At 37.5% G+C, this 16,536-nt stretch overlaps 2 protein-coding genes across 2 annotated transcripts; one reads left to right on the top strand and one right to left on the bottom strand.

Annotated features, from left to right (window-relative positions):
* The first annotated feature begins 1,362 nt into the window (after positions 1 to 1,362).
* Positions 1,363 to 4,834, top strand: LOC113754009 (uncharacterized protein At1g66480-like). Its single transcript, XM_027298320.1, has 2 exons — positions 1,363 to 2,075; positions 4,569 to 4,834. Exons 1-2 carry the CDS (start codon positions 1,470 to 1,472, stop codon positions 4,623 to 4,625), a joined length of 663 nt encoding a protein of 220 aa, XP_027154121.1. The 5' UTR covers positions 1,363 to 1,469; the 3' UTR covers positions 4,626 to 4,834.
* Positions 4,835 to 6,296: 1,462 nt separating this feature from the next.
* LOC113753319 (putative 1-phosphatidylinositol-3-phosphate 5-kinase FAB1C) lies at positions 6,297 to 15,389 on the bottom strand. The gene is given in 12 exon segments (XM_027297442.1): positions 6,297 to 6,812; positions 7,378 to 7,644; positions 7,841 to 9,331; positions 9,454 to 9,618; positions 9,755 to 9,878; positions 10,019 to 10,350; positions 10,444 to 11,166; positions 11,845 to 12,189; positions 12,266 to 12,419; positions 12,552 to 13,322; positions 13,730 to 14,186; positions 14,189 to 15,389. Coding segments are annotated over 12 exon segments (5,130 nt in total). The 5' UTR covers positions 14,235 to 15,389; the 3' UTR covers positions 6,297 to 6,557.
* Between the last annotated feature and the right edge of the window lie 1,147 nt (positions 15,390 to 16,536).

Here is a 16,536-nt window from a genome sequence, read left to right as displayed (position 1 = left end):
ATGCAAAAATACGTAAAACTTGAGCATCCATTGATTCATTAATTCTCTTCGATTAAGTATACCACTCAAGAAAGAAAAAATAGTTTTTTAAAATAAGTCATTGATTACGTGCAACGAGGGATTGGCTGCGAAAAATATCCACAAGAAGAAAAAATACATTTTTTTTTATTAAAAATCATGTTTATATGCAATTGCATATAGATTTTTTTGATTCAAAGGGAGACTTTAAACCCGACAAAGAATTGCATATAGACTTTGATTTATACATCGAATAGGAAAAGAGAGAGAAGGAAAAAAAAGAAGACGTACATCTGTCGTTTAACTGTTTGTGATCTACTTCCAAACTCGATCGTTTATAGCTAATTTTTTTGCATGATAGGTCTCAGTAAAAAGAAAGAATTGTGTACCGTACTTGAGAAAATCAAGGTTGTACACGGAAGACTGAGAAGTTTACAAGTCGAAGAGTTGAAAATCAAATTTGGCCTTTAATTTAAGAACAAGTCTATCATGCACGTTCTTGTAGTAATTCCACATTTTACTTTTTCAAGGCAACTAGAAGAATTATAACAATATATTCTACGTGAGAGCAGTTCTTGCATGAAAAAACCATCAGATTTGGTAGTGACTCGTACTTTTCATGGAAAAAAGAGCTTCATCCTCACGAAATATGATGAGAATTTCCAAGTTTCTAAGAGTTAAGTCAAAAAGCCCCCATGATTAATGGAATCCCCCAAAAACTCTTGGATCCACACCGTGATTAACGTAGGTCATTTTCATGGAATAGTTTAGTGATATTTCATCTCTCCCCACGATTGTCACGGCCATTTTGTAACAAAGAATTTTTGGGATTATTTTGTCCAACTTAAACATGTGAACGTGGTTGTTTCCATGCAGTTAAATTTTACTTCCTAAATCAATATTTCAATAGCTAAGTAAACAACTGAATAAAGAATAACATTTGAACACGTCGTGATTTTTAATGACTTTTTATAGATAAATTCATCGTAAAACATTAAAAATAAGCTTTTAAATTTAACGTTTGTAAATCGATGCACATTATTTTCCGAACTCGAATTGAAAAATATGATGGGTGATCAAATCATAAACGTTAATTGCTCCAAGTTATTCGTGGCGAATTTGTCAAGACTTCAAATCTGAATGACTAATGACTTGTAGCTTGTACTAATCAAATCTCAATTCTCATGGATTTGTCAAAGGGATCTCCAAATTTCAAAATTTGCGCTCTTTCTTTGACCAAAATCCCAAACGACGACAACAACAACTACCAATACATATAACAATATGTCTTCATCTAACAACTGCGTACCATGCTAATTGGGGTCGAGGGTCCCAAACAAGATAGCAACATCCCTACTTTTATGCTTTGTGCTCATTTGAAATAAGTACAATCACGAGAGAACCCCCATACTAAAGAGAGTGAGAAAAGAGAAAACGTATACTCAAGAAACATGGGCAACAGTTTGGGGGGCAAAAGGGTTGCAAAGGTGATGAAAATCAATGGTGAAACCATCAAGTTGAAGACACCAATCTATGCTGGTGAAGTAGTGAAAGATTATCCAGGCTTTGTTTTACTAGAATCCGAAGCTGTAAAGCATTTTGGTATTCGAGCAAAGCCCTTGGAACCCCAACAAGAGCTGAAACCAAAAGGGCTCTATTTTCTAGTGGAATTGCCCAAGTTTCCTGAAGAGAATACCAAAGGCCCGAGGAGGGTTCGTTCAGGGATTCAAATGAGTGCGAAAGATCGACTCGAAAGCCTGATGTTGGCCAGAAGATCAGTCTCGGATCTCTCACACTTGAAACCAGCCAGCATTGTGCTTGATGAACAGAGTCAAGAAAGCTCACCCAATGGTGCAATGAGGCTAAAAATGAGGCTTCCCAAGGCTCAAGTGGAGAAAATGATGATGGAGAGCAAGGATGAAGCCGAGGCGGCCGCGAAAATCATGGAATTTTGCATGGCAAACACAGCCACTGCTGCTGGCGGAGCTGCATCTAGCAAGGTGCATCATTGGAAGAATGAACATGGAATTGTTAAACAAGGTCTAAAACCGCGTGAGGTATTTTTCTTTTCTTGCTCCCCTTAACATTGATCCAAATTTTATGCCATGTTTAATGGGTTTTTTTAACACTCTTTACCTTAATTTGCTATACAGAAACCGTGCCTGTACATTACAAAATTGAGCTTAGAAAGATTAGTTATTATTTTAGTTGTACGTAATTGTGATAAGTTATTTGAGGTTAGCTATCATTGAAGCCCTTGAATAATGGAGAAGAAACTGATTAAAAATTTGACTGAGGAATTCATTTTCTAATAGCCATTTGAAGTTGGCTAGAGCTTTCTTGAGATCTACACGATTCCTCAACCTTTCACATTCTTAAAAATATGCAATCGTTTTCACGGTAACATTAGAAAAGTCAAACGCATTAATAGTGATGGTTGAAGTTGTTGAAATGTTGGATGTTTTCTATACATCAGATTTAATTCCAATGTCAAAATGCATTTTACTACCTTCTTTTTTTCTTTTTCTTTTTTTTTTTTGCATTTTTGCTTGGATTAGGCCCTGCATGTAAAGTTACTATTGATATACTCTAGCTAGGAATTAAATTTGTACATTATGTCTGCAGAAAGTAAGGATGACCAGAATTTCATGTCATTGGAATTGTAAAATACCAAGCCAACACGGACATCCAGATGTGAACCAAGTCTATATATACTAGTAATAGTTGATATTTCAGAATAAGATTATCTCTTAACTCGTTTATTTCATTGACATAGTAAAGGTCAAGAAAATTTATATATAGTTTTAGTGAGTCCAAGAGGTTAAAATATTCTGTATTAGGGAAAGAAGACTAGCAATAGTAAGTTATTGAATCCAGGGCATTGTTAGATGTATCAAATACCAACAAACAACTAGGCTAATTAGAACATCATTTTACAGAATAGGAACACAACCGCCATGTAATTTCAGCGCAGACTTTCTTGCTTTTACACTGATCATCTTGCATGACTTCAAACCTCTTTTGCATCTATAAAGGTTTCTGGAAGATTGTCAAATCGCAGCTGCTTCGTCCTTCAATTCTTGAAGAACAAGTAGCAAACTAATCAGTTGACATTTTCCTCATTTGGCTATTTTAATCACCCAACCTCTGAAATCTGCCCAAAAAATAATTTTGCATATCATGAAACCTAAAGAAATGAAAACCTACCCTCCTCCCCCCTCCCCCCCAAACAAAAAAATAAGTGAGTTTGTGCATTTGATAACAAGTTTTTATTTGAAAAACAATGGACAAAAGAAGTAGATGGACCCCTGTGCAGTTGGGCTGAATCTATTGGTTATGTTATTTTCTTTCGGTTTTCTGTACTTTTTTCTACTTTGGAAAGGGGTCTACATGACCATGGCGGCTTGTCCAATTTGATTGGTCAAGCTGACTGTTACAGCCATATTTCGGAGACTTGTTATTTTCTTACCACTTGATTTGTAGACCTCAATATCCATTATCCACGTACACTAGCAACCTTTTTTGTTTCTTTCACGTACAAGAGCATGGTTTCACTAAATATATGGTTTCTGTGTTGATCTTTAGTTTCATTTCATTCTTTGAATCCATGTGAAAACTAAAAAAAAAAAAAAAAAACCTATGTGAAACGATAATGACAAGTAAGAGAGGTTTCTTTTTGTTATCTCATTCATGATATTTTCATTACAGATATATATATATAAGCCAATGAAAACAAAATATGATTTGTAATTAACTATATGCTTTTTTTTGGGGGGGGTGGGGGGTGTGTGTGTGTGTGGGGGTGGGGGGTTATTGCTGATTCTTCTTCTAATCTTTCTTCAAAAAGGCAAAAGAGAAATTACGTTTCTCACAAGTTTTATTTTAGGAACTAAAACTTAGCCCTCATCATTTTTTGTTAATGAAAGATAGCAAAAATTAGACATTTAGAAGTTCCAAAACACCTTTGCAAGAAAAAGAAAATTGGTTTCCTAGGTTCATAAGAAGTAACGACCAAAAGAAGAGAAAAAAAAAAAAAGAAGAAGAAGTTCCCCAAACCCCAAAACAAAACAACTATTAAAACAAAGAGGAAAAAAGAGTTGGGATGAAGTGTTGGAATCAGCATGCAGGTACACCAACCAAACCAAACAGATTGCTTGTCTGGTACCCTGCCAACAAAATTGGGCTGTATAATTTAGCACCTTCTATTTGATAAGCGAGTATACGATCCATCTGATCTCATACAATATGGGGTTTGAATCCTTCAAGCTTCCCTTATTATTACTTCAATAACCAAAACAGTATCAACTTTGGTGCACATACGGATTCTTTATTCAAAACACCAGTCCTTATCAATCACCCCAACCACAGTTATTATCTTGTTTTTGGGTAGGTGCACTTGTTATCTTGTTTATTTTGCTGGGAAATTTTCCACCATTTTTCTAAAGTTCCTCGAATGATGATGCAAATCATCTTGTAGAATTTACATCCGTTTTTTCAAGTCATCAATTGGAAAGCCCTACTAAAGCTAATATGTTGTTTGTAATATGCAGAAACGTGTGGGATTCTTGCCATTCACAGAAGGGGAAATCCAATTGGCAGTGTCTTAATTAGCCACCCCAAAAGCAAGCAGATATTGAAGTGCATCCGCAGCCAAATTCTGTCTAAATGTTATCTCCAAATTCCCCAGCAAAGTTCTCGGCAACCAACTACTCAGTCTAGCTAGTTTTGTATATTGTAACTGCTTAGGGAGCTGAGCATATTGGACATTATTTTTGCTTGAGGAGAATAATGAGAGAAGCAGTTTTGCGTTTTGAAATTTTCTTTCAAAACAATCTTCCAAGTTTATCCACCAGTACATAGACTTTTAGTGCTTCAATACTTTCTTCTAATCCAAATATTTCACCGAAGATGTGAGAAACTCTAGGAGAATAAGAGCGCAGAACCCTGGATAAAAACTCGTTGGAGGCAGCTCCCAAAAAAAAAAAAAGGGCCATAAGAACAAGCTAGGAATATGCATTGAGTGAAGGATATAAGATAGATAACAAGCTGGGAAAGATCGCAAAAAATGCATGGAACAAAATAATATACGAAAGTGTCCTACTTGAGTTGAAAGGTTTTCTTTCTTCTTTTTTTTTTTTTTTGGCCCCCCACTGGAAAGAAAATGTAAGGCACAACATCATTGATCCAAATGCAAGAGTGGGCACAGGAGAATAACAAATAAAAACGAAATAGGTTTCCTGTGTCCACACAGGCATCTTACCAAGCATTTCACCTAACATTCTAGTGCATGGCCAAAAGGTGTATACAAAAGGATAAGTTTATTACTGACCCCTCTTAACATTTTCTATATACATACATACATACAATATCTATATATGTGTGTGTTAAACAAGTAAAAGTTGAGATTTAAAAAACGAAGAACGGAAAAAAAGAATTTAAATTTAGAATCTCTAAATCTTTGGTTAAAATTTTCTGCATAGTAGTTTACACGACGAGTATTCGGTCAAATTTTGTACACAAATTTTGGACTATTTAAAGATTAGAAATGACATCCTGTAATTGAGTGTGAAACAACTTGGAATACTCCATCTAAAAGCCTAGTTGAAGTTATCTGGATACTTTTCACACTTTCAGAGCTTACAGATTACCGTCGCTATGAGGCCTCAACTTCCCACAATAAAGCAAGATTTGTGAACGAAACTGGGAAGAGGATGGAGATATTCTTCATCTTGATGAAAATTACACCCCCTCTATATGATAGAATAGCCACTGACAACCGTAATCAAGAAGACAGCTTATCTTCGTGGAACAACCATACAACATCCACTTAACATCCGTTGTGTACCATTCTTTTGATTTATCCTTTACTAAGATCACCTGAACCTGCCAGCCAAAAGGGGACGCGGGGCTGGAGCGGTTGTTCTAACAACCGCTCCGGAAGGTGTAACACCATTTGTACATGGTGTAACATCATCTGTACAATGTGTAACAATTGAACAACAGCGAGTAAAATAAAACACCATTTTTGTGGGTCCCACACGGCGTGAAAATCGAGTTACAAAACGTGATCTGAGCCGCACAAAATTTTTTAGCTTCATCCGAGCCGTCAACTGCCTGGGACGGTTGTCTCTGACAACCGTCCAGGCCCCTCGTCCGCCAAAAGGGCACACGCCAGAAAAGAATTGGAATTCCTAGACTCCTAAAATTTGTAAGTTGTCATGCAGGTGAAATGCTTCTAAAATCAAAATTAAACCAGCAGAAAAGATGAGACACCCTTGGAGGAGAAAAATTGATTTTATTAGAAGGCCTATGCATGCCGCTTTCTATAAATTTACAAAAGGTAAAAAGGAGCATCAAGAAGAAATTTCTACTGATCCCTCTGCTTCTGTATGCACAACCTTTTGGGGAGATTTTCCCCACAAAATTACAAAAGGAAGCAATCACCATCAAGAATCTGTATTTTCTCCATTGCTGTGCAGTTTAATGTCCTTTTGCTTAATGACAGAATTTGCTGTTATTAAGCAAATTTAAATGTTTGATCAGGCTGACCACAGATCAGGTACTGTTAGAAAGTAAGTTGTCATTGCTTTTCTGAATCTTTTCTTGTACTGCTTCGGAGAAATAATTGTCGGAGGAGCATTCCTTGGTCCACCAAGTATGCCTGAGGCCTTTACCCATGTCTCCAAGTGTTTGTCCCAAGTATATTGTCTCATGAAATCGATGATCCCTAAGACCAGTTCTTTGTTCTCATCATCAATCCCAACCAGCAAAGAATAGTCCATCACATCAACAGACTGGTAAGAAGAAGAAATTAACTTGTAATTATTTAAACGAAAAATCAACCTTGATCTTGTTAATTGAAAGCACTACCAGTCCTCAAATAAGTAAATGACTATGAAAATGCTGGCTTCTGTTTCATGCTATATTGTGTCTTGATAGCCATTGATCTTAAAAAGACCTTAAATTTTCATTTCATTGGCAGAGAAGCGCATTTTCTAGAAACAGTTAATCTCTAGAACTTTCACCTGTAAATATATGCAGTCTAAATACATGCAGGATAAGCAAGGAAGTTCAGCAATACAAGATTACTAAACTCAAATGCGGCAGGGCATAACTTTGTTAGAATTACTGTAGGATTGGCCTACAAAACATGGTGCACAAAGAAGACATCATACTTGAAAAAGGGTTGGTTTATTAGAAAACAAATGGGATCATGTGCAGCATGTAGAGTCAGGCTCAGAAAATTAGCAACCCTGAAATGATTCGACATTTTTTTGACTTTCAACCAGAATTATTTTAAAAGCTGAAAAAATGAAACACAAAGCTGGCTCAATTAGGTAAAAAGTGGCAGCAACTTACCGCTAGAAAAGATGTATCATTCCAAACAGCTCTCTCCAACCTTCTTTTTGCTTTGCTTCCAAGAAATATTGGTTTTGTACGCAGTGTTTCCAAAAGATTCATGTCTAACAACACTTTGTTTGCCCCTGTTGTATCAGCATTATAGCGAGACCGTTTAGAGCCCTTGAGATCATAGACTCGAGATATTTTTCTTCCAAAGAAAAGGTTCTCCATGATCATCAAATCCATTTTTGTCTCCTTGCCTCCTTTTAAGTGTTTGACACCAACCTACAATTCATGAAGAAGATTAAATGTAAGCTGGTTTGTTTTGCATTTCTTTTTCATTACTCTTCTCTCCATGGGTATGGGGGAGGAGGGAGTGTAGTAGTAAACCTTTAGGATTTAGTGTAATAAACCCTTCAACCTAATGAGGTCACAGAAGATAAGAGGGACAATGCATCACAACCAAGAAATGTGGCCTAACCTGGTACATCCCGAGGACTTTAGCAAGACAAGTTGGACTCCCTGAATCTTTCAGATATTTAAAATAATCAGGAGCAAATTCCTCAAAAGATTCGAGCTCTGTCTTTGTAATTTGTTTTATGATAAATCGCTCATCCAAAGACTTGGCAAAGTAAACATTACTTTTTCCACCTTGGGCACTCCATCTCCGACAGCGACTTAATGAACGTATGAAATCCACTTCACTTGGACAGCATTTCTTCCTAAGGGCATCAAACTGCTTTGCAAAGTAACAAGTGACTGAAAACTTTACCTCCCCCCAAACATTTGAAGACTTGTTCTCAAAAGAAATTCTTAAATGAGGGGAAGTCTTGTTATCAGTAAATATAGAACCAATTGCAGTAGAAGCATCTTCAGAGCCATAGCTCCCATAGTGGATATAATCGAAGTCCAGAGAACCAAAAGACTGCCAACCTGATATGTTAGAAGTTGTTGAATGATCGTTATTCAAGTCACCAGCATTCAAGCTTCCTCCAGGTTCAAGTGGCTTACCACTAACCCATTCTTCATGCTCCTTGGAACTCAGAGCATAAGATATTATGCTTGTTGGTTCATCGTCATAAACAGCAATAACCATATCATTTTGGCTATTTTGAGGGATCATCAACCTTGCTCCATCAGATAAAAGAGATGTAGAAGAGGTAAAAGTGGGTGAGGCATTCTGTAAAAAGTCACACTTCTGGGCCTCACATGGTAACATCTGAGAATACATCCTCTGAACATTGGCGACGGGATCCCTAATCATACTTCTGTAGTCTCCAGAAGCATGGAAAGATTTAAGCATCAACAGATGCGATGAAGATGGTGGAAGTCCTTTACTTATCCTTTCTTGAAGTCTCACAGCAGAATCGAAAGAATAAACTCTAGCTGGTAACATAACTCGTTTAAGAGGAGGGAGTTCACCTTGATTTATTTGCTTAAATGGAACATCTTCTGCTCCATCAGGCTGACACATATTATGCAACTGAGCTTTCCCAGAAACCTGACCAGAACCAGTCCATGCAGAATCTATTGTCTCAGAAAGAGCAGTTGCAGCCGTAGACGCACGTTCCAGGGCTGGAGTATTTACTGCATTCTTGCTATCTTTAAGCATTTCCTCCTCTCTCCTAGGTTCATATGAAGCTGAGTCCTCAGATATAGAAAGTCTATGCGGCAACATGTTAGTCTCCTCTTGCTCAGATTTCACAGATTCCATTGGACATTCCTGAAACTTGGAAACTTCAGGCACAACTTCTTCCCAATGCTCAGAACTGCTACGCTTCACAAATGTTTCACTTTTTTGTGGAGCCCTGGAACTAGAACTCCTCGTAAGAAGACAGTTCAATGAAAAAAGCCTACAATCCCATACATGTGAACCAATAAGGAGGGAATGTCTCAAGCGATTAATTTCGAGGATATCTAATGATGCCTCCGCCAGTTCAAGTGTCTCTTTCTCTGCTATTCTAAGCATACTCTGTCAAACAAACGAGAATAAACTGAGAAAGGAAGCTCAAAAAGCACTTCAACATGTTTAATCTCCAAAAACTTGTGCAAGAATTTAGAATCAAAGACGCCATGTGAAATACTGGCACTCACATTGTAGGAATTGTTTTCTTTAATGAGCAGGTCTTTCAACTCAATCACATGGTTGTGCAACTCGCTTACACCAGAGAACTCATGACCAAAAGATAAAAGTTTCTCTTCAATGTTATGAAGAACACCAGACATCTCCGCATACAAGGCTTCTGATTTCCTCAAAAGCTGTCAGGAAAAGGAAGCAATTTCCAAAATAATCAAATTTACGATCGCAGAATCATAGGGGGGAAATGGAAACTAGATTTAGAGGCAATGCAATGAAATAACAGTAAGAGCCTTCCAATTAGATTTGATATAGCACCTCAGATGCTTCTTGTCTTATCCAGTCCTGTCCTGAAGCATTAAAGTCAAGAATTGAAGGGGGCAAATGCACAGATAGAATATCAATAGGTGAGTACCGGAAGAATGCAACCACACTCCCATAGCTGTAACAAAAAAACAATAATAAAGCCCAAAAAACCATGTTAGTTACCCCTTCTGAAAGACAAAATAATTGCTTAAATTTTTGTTCTTTACGTGAGACATCAAAGAAATCAGAAAACAGTCTTAATTACATATTACGCACCCATAGTACCGCAGGCAGTCCCTTTGGAGAGAATGACCACAGTTTGCAACACGATTAGCAGTTGCATGATTTGAAAAACTGAGTTCCAAGAATTTCCCAAATGATAGACCCCAAGCGGCATCAGACATCACTACCCTGTGAGTTGCTGGTGGGATACCTTCTACAGGTGCACATCTGAGACATCGATGCCACATCCATATCTTCCCGTCAACTTCCCCAGGTAGCTTCACTGAGGGCAGTCTCTTAACATTTATAGTAAGATTCCCCTGCTGGTGACTATAACATATGACATGAGCCTCTGTTGGCTCCTTGCATGATTGACAACAGGTTGTCTGACAAGACAAATAACAAATTGCAACTCATATTTAGTGTCAATTAGTAAAACCAAAACAAGAACAGTAAACTGGTACCCAAGGATAGACCACCTGATCAAACAGATCATCTTGAAGATATCTCCCAAGTGGCTTATCAGAAGCACCATAGAACTTTATCCGAAGGAGTCGAGAACGTTCACATACAGTTTCATTTAGTACACAGCGGCTCGAAAAAGAAACCAATATGCTCTGGTTGGTATCAGCAGCCGAATAGAACTCAATTGACTCTTCAGTTTTATCAGCTCTTTGGAGCTTTGCAACTTCAGAAACTTCAACCGCCTGGTTCTCCTCTTGAACTGAATTTGCATCTTCTTGGATATGATTTTGAATGTCACCAGGAAATAAAGAATTTGTATGGTCAAGCCCTGTGTCAGAGGTTGAGTAAACAGTGTGTGCATCAAGAGGAACATTTCTATATCTACATTCCTCTCTTGCAGAAGTAGCATCATAATCAGAATTACAATGCGCAGAAAATGATTGCTGCAAGTCAGGCTCCAAATGAAGACCATCAGATTCCAAAGCAATGTGTGGTACACTAGCAACCTCGTGGTAATGGCTAGAAACTACAGAATTAGTGACGGTGGCAATAACATTTTCAGTACATATCCTCTCTTTAACAGCAACAGAGGGTTTAACTCCCATTTTAGGCAAACTAGCACCCTCATCAGCTAGAAAGGAGGTTTCCAAAGACAAATGATAGGCTGCAAAAACTGCATAATGTAAAACTTGTTTCAACTTCTTTAACTCTTCACGAGATGATCCCTTCAGCAGGACCTACAGGAAAGGAAAGGGAACAGATTGTTTTTTTTAAAATTTCCCACCTTAAGCAAGTTCCACGCGATCACAGATCAGCAAAGAAATTTGATGAATGTATTATCAGATATTTATAATGTCACAATGACATAAATGCGTGAGTTATCTCAAAAGATTCTTCAAACTTCTAGAACCTTAAAGCTGACTGCTGATATAGAAGCTACGCAGACTAAAAAAGGAAAAAAATCTGCACGGCAACAAAAAGATCTACTATGTTATTTGCCATGTGAATCAACAGAAGGTATTGGTGGTATGTAAAGTAAAACTGGCCACTTAATAAAATTCATTCAAGATTGTTTTAGTTCTTAACTACTAAACCATAATGGAACATTCCAGAAACATTGTGGAAATTGAGCAAAAAGAACAATAAGAACAGCCATGCACTTTGTGTCTCTAGTTCTAGAGAAGCACCATGAAATAGACAAAATTCAATTTTAGAAATCGAAACAGGTGGAGCAAGATGAGCTCATAAACCACAGAACGGCAACCAATATTGCCAAACCAAGTAATCGTACATTCTTTTTTATACCAGGGTTATCAGAACAGCAGAAGACTTCATAAGATTAGGATAGCCACATTGCAAATAACAGACTAGTATGCAAGAAAAAAATTTAAGAGAATGTGAGCTGTGGAACCAACCGTGCACCCTAAACGCCATGGACAACCCCCAAAAAACATCAAAGTCTTGGATGGCTTCTTGTTAAAGTGATTGAGAGGCTCATGCTCTTCAGAGACCTTCTTTAAATGAAAGAGTTCACAGTGTCCTAATCGTGCTGTGGATATCTTATCAACAGCTGGAGTAATAACAGCACCAGTGCACCTAGCTATCCGTTCCAAAAGTGGCCTTTTGACATTTAAAACTAAAGAGATATCCTTTGCCAGTAGGTATTCTTGGGCGTACGAAGATACACTTTTTTCAACAAGTAGCACATTTGTTCGAAGAGCCTCTATCTTTGAAACTACCATCTTCAGATGATCCATTTCCTGCCAAAAATGAGGAGTGAACAAACTGACCTTCAAGCATCCAAAGTCATCAAAACTAAACCAAATGTAAAGTGACCTGTTGGCGTAAGATATCAAATGATTCAAGCTGGTTAGTAACTCCTTGGAACTCCAGTGCTCCTCCCAGTAGGAGTAATCTTGGGTTCTTGTATTGTGAAGTCATGCGCTTGTGTTTAATATTCTTTGTACAAACCACTCCTTTGATAAACGTACTGCATGAAACATGAGACAACAAACGAATAAAAAAGCAGCTTATCTTCAAAAATGAGGTGCTCATAGAAGTTGAAATAATGCAGAACCTGGAAAAATAACCTTTAGGCATCTGGAAAGAAGGAAGATTTTACCTTTCGCTAGGACTACCAGATGCTACACATTTGACCTTTACATAATCAACAGGATCCATGCTGCCTCCCCTACTGGTATCTGGCTTCACAAATTTTGCTACTTGCCAAGCTAGTGCTGTAACTTTGTCAAGCCAATCTTCAGAACCATTTTCTTTTCCCACCTTTATACCTTCTCCTTGGAGTAGCTGTGACACAAGAGCCCTAAAATGCCCTTGTACCACAGCTCTCAGAGGTTCCTTAGGATCCACGTCTCTGCTGGAGCAAAAGGTCCCGTTGGTGTCCCCAAGGTCATCATCATCGTCATCATCATCATAGGTGAAGAAATTATTTTCGGTCTCATCATTTTCTTCGTCTGGTGGAGGGGGAAACCAAACAAGACCATTGTTTTCAAAATCCAATGGCTTCTGTGACTTTCCATACTGTTCTTGGAACATTGACAAATTATCAACACAGTCATCAGCAGTCTCTGAATCCTCTGTCCCTTTCTCAGGCCCTCCTAAAACAGCCATGCTTTCTTGGTAAAAGGGACAATAATCACTTCGAGACCTGCGGGTTCCTAGCTGCTGTTTCTGTACAAAATGCCCAACTCTATTGGAGGTAATATGAATCCTAGAGGGGCTATCAGAAGGACTTGATCCAACTGATTTGAAACTGTAAAAGTCATGTCTAGTGCTAATATTACTAGTCTCTATATCTGAAGTGTCATGGCAATATTCACTTGATGGACTGAAAAAGTTACTCATGAAATCCTCTCCTTCATCTTCATCGCTTCTGCAATCATTAAAGCAATAATAATAATTGACTTAGCGTTGAATCTCAATCCAAGCACTGTAATCGTGTATACAAGAGCTGGATCACAAAACTTATTCGCTTTATCCAGAGAGTAAAACTCATGTTATACGATTTTCAAAAATACGCATGATGTGAGACAGAAAATCTTGCACTAGAAGCTAAAATCTAGACTTCACTGAAAATTAGTGAAGATGGACAATAATTAAAACATATGTATAAAAATTGACAAAACCGACGCATTATGAAGAACAAGACTGAAAAGGCTTAGAACCTCTAAAACTGTACTTACTATATTCACAAATTACATAAAATAGTTCAGATTGCTAAAGTACGTAATAGTATGCAAAGAACCCAACATTTTGTATCATGAACTTATATTTTCATACCTGCTAAAAGAGCGATGGACTGATACTGGAGACAAATGACCTGAAAATGATGCAACACTACTTTTGGATGTGGCATGTAGGGAATAACCATCAACTCTATCACCATCACAACTTGGAGATGGCGGTTCTGGACTTTGTCTGGGAGACTCAGCCGGATAAATCTTGTCACTGTACTTTCTTCCAGCTTTTGGCTGCGTACTAAAGTTGGAGCAAATTTTGCAAGACTTGAGAGGGACTAGAGACCCTGCTCTACTTTTTGAATGTCCTGATAAAACATCATCCAGAAGGCCATAGTCCTGGACGCATCTCCCACACAAAAACCGAGCACAGGTTTGGCACTGGTACTTGAGAGAAGACTCTGTAAAATCCACCTCACACTCATAACAGAACTTGCAACCATTGCTAGCCATTTGAATTCTACCAGACAAGGACGCTGTATCGCTAGCTCTCAAGAAAACCGAACCTTCTCTATCAAATCTAGTAGTGAACTATCGGGTATTCCCATAGACCAGCAATGACCCCACGAAAGCAAATATCCTACCACTGTCTTCCTCTTCTCCCTAATGTAAGCCTCTCAAATGAACAAATGTTATCGGATTGTTGCTATCGAAAAAGAGAAACTGTATCCGATTAAAAAATTAAAACTTCAACACCCACAATTAAAAAGGTGGGGCTCTATTTTCTGTGTGCAAGTTAGGAAACTAAACAGTATTTTTTTATCTTTTCTGGGAAATGAGCAGAATTGATATAGTGGAACAACAAAAAGGAATTAAAGTTTCCCCTGGAATCACAAAATACTTCAAAGGGGGAAAACAGATGGCTACCACTAATTCCACCCACAATCTCAGTATATTTACAACCAACTGTATTAGTGCTTGAATGACACAACCTTATATATGATCAAAACAACTAGAGTGGACATATTATCATCAGAATCATCACGCAAAGAACCTTAAGCCCCAAAATTAAGCTCAACCAATCCCAGAATCATCAACTTTTGATTCCAAGATCAAGTCTTGCATCAGCAACAACTCAAGATCCAGAGCTCAGCACAGGAAGCCCCCAGATCAGATTTTACTGTTACTTTTCTCAATCCAACAGTTCAACCCTTCGAAAAAAGAGGACCCCACTTCAGAAACGCCAATAAAAAGGCTAGAAAAGCTGTTCAAATCAACAATAGAAGTGCAATACAAGTAAATCCCAGATCAGTAAAATCCGAAAAAGATGTGGGATTGTCTCAAATTATGCAAAACTAGCTGAACAAAGCAAGAAAAATCCAATCTTGATATGATAGCACTGTGGTTAAAAGGAAGCGAAGCATCTAAAGAATGATAAGGCTGAGAATGAAAAGGAGGAAAAGGAAGAGTGCTGAGATGTATCCCTTTTTAGTAGTGGAAGAGAAGGCTGAGGAAGAGGAGAAATTAGAAGAATTAGCTTTGGTTATGGTGGCTCGCATCTCCAGAAGCAAATTTCTGAAACCCAAACCCATAGTATTCTTTTGTTGTAGTTGCCGCCTCAGCTGCTTGTTGAACAAGAACAATTGTGGGAGTACTTGAACTAGCATTCTCTTTCCCAACTTTCCCGGCAATGCTTTCACTTTCACTCCTCAACAACTTTAAAATATTGCTGCAAATATAAAAAATTACATCTACATCGTAAGATAATACATGTATCTATATCTCCTTCCCTGCTCTACCTAATGCAATACATATATATACTCTCTCTCTCTCTCTCTCTCTCTCTCTCTGCCTTCTTTTTCACTGTCCACTTTACCTTTATGCCAAGAAAATGAGGCGCAACACTTAAATAGACGCGTCTCAGCCATCACACTTTAGATTGTATTATTCGAATTCTATATCTTGTCTTAATAAGTTATATTCTTCAAAAAAAACGGTCAAGATTCATTAGTTAGATTGAATTTTTTTTTGCTTTTCTTTTTCTAAGTAAGACCCTTTAGGCAATTCCTTAACGGTTTGAAAGATAAATTTGATATTTTATTGTGTACCAACTTCCAAAAAAACATCAATTTTACATAAAAATACAGTTGGTGTCAACACAAGTTGGCTTAATTAGTAAGAATGGATCATCGACTTTTTGTGATTAAGAAGTAAGAATCATATCCTAATCCATAATGGTGATTAAAGTTGAATCGATCTAAACTTTTATCTATCAGAAAAACATTGGTTGAGCGGTTGGTGAATATTTCTTTGGGATTTTTATTTTAATGGATTGGAAGTAGGATATCTTGAAGCTTTTGTGTGCTGTTGGTGAATATTTCTTTGGGATTTTTGTTTTAATGGATTTGAAGTAGGAAATCTAGAAGCTTTTGTACAAACAAGTTTAGTAATAGTGGGCAGCATGAGGGATTGCGTAATTTTAGTGTGGAATTAATTAATGAAGGAATAAAATAGTACTAGTGTGTGTGTATATATATACATATATATTAAAGTTATTACTTTATTTTAGTGGGTGTTGGTGGGGTATGGGTTGAAGGTTCTGAAATGTGAGCTGCTATTGGTCAGAATCAGCGTCACGGAATTAAATCAGTTTGGCCGCTCATGGTCGCCCAGCAGCAATATTTTACTCTTTGGATTTTGGAAGATTTTTGAGTTAATCAAGGCTTGAATTGAAAATGTTGACCACTCTCACATTAGCGCGTGAACAGTTGACGGGGCAACTCGAACTCTTTTGCTTAATTTTTTTTTTATTTTATTTTTTTACATTTTTTATGTGCGCTTTGCTTCTTGTACAGGTAAAGCACTACTAAAGTCCAAAGTCAATCCAGTAAAAAAAAATTTCAAATTCTT

The sequence above is a fragment of the Coffea eugenioides genome, chromosome 11, assembly GCF_003713205.1.
Source record: "Coffea eugenioides isolate CCC68of chromosome 11, Ceug_1.0, whole genome shotgun sequence".
NCBI classification, from domain to species: Eukaryota; Viridiplantae; Streptophyta; class Magnoliopsida; order Gentianales; family Rubiaceae; genus Coffea; species Coffea eugenioides.
The sequence above is the reverse complement of the archived record's forward strand: the minus strand, read 5'-3'. Positions and strand labels throughout refer to the sequence as shown.

Excerpts from the sequence above, each read along its gene's own strand:
- LOC113754009 (XM_027298320.1), top strand. The coding sequence starts at position 1,470 with ATGGGCAACAGTTTGGGGGGCAAAAGGGTTGCAAAGGTGATGAAAATC. Across the intron at positions 2,076-4,568 it reads AAGGTCTAAAACCGCGTGAG|AAACGTGTGGGATTCTTGCC; the intron begins GTATTTTTCTTT and ends TGTAATATGCAG.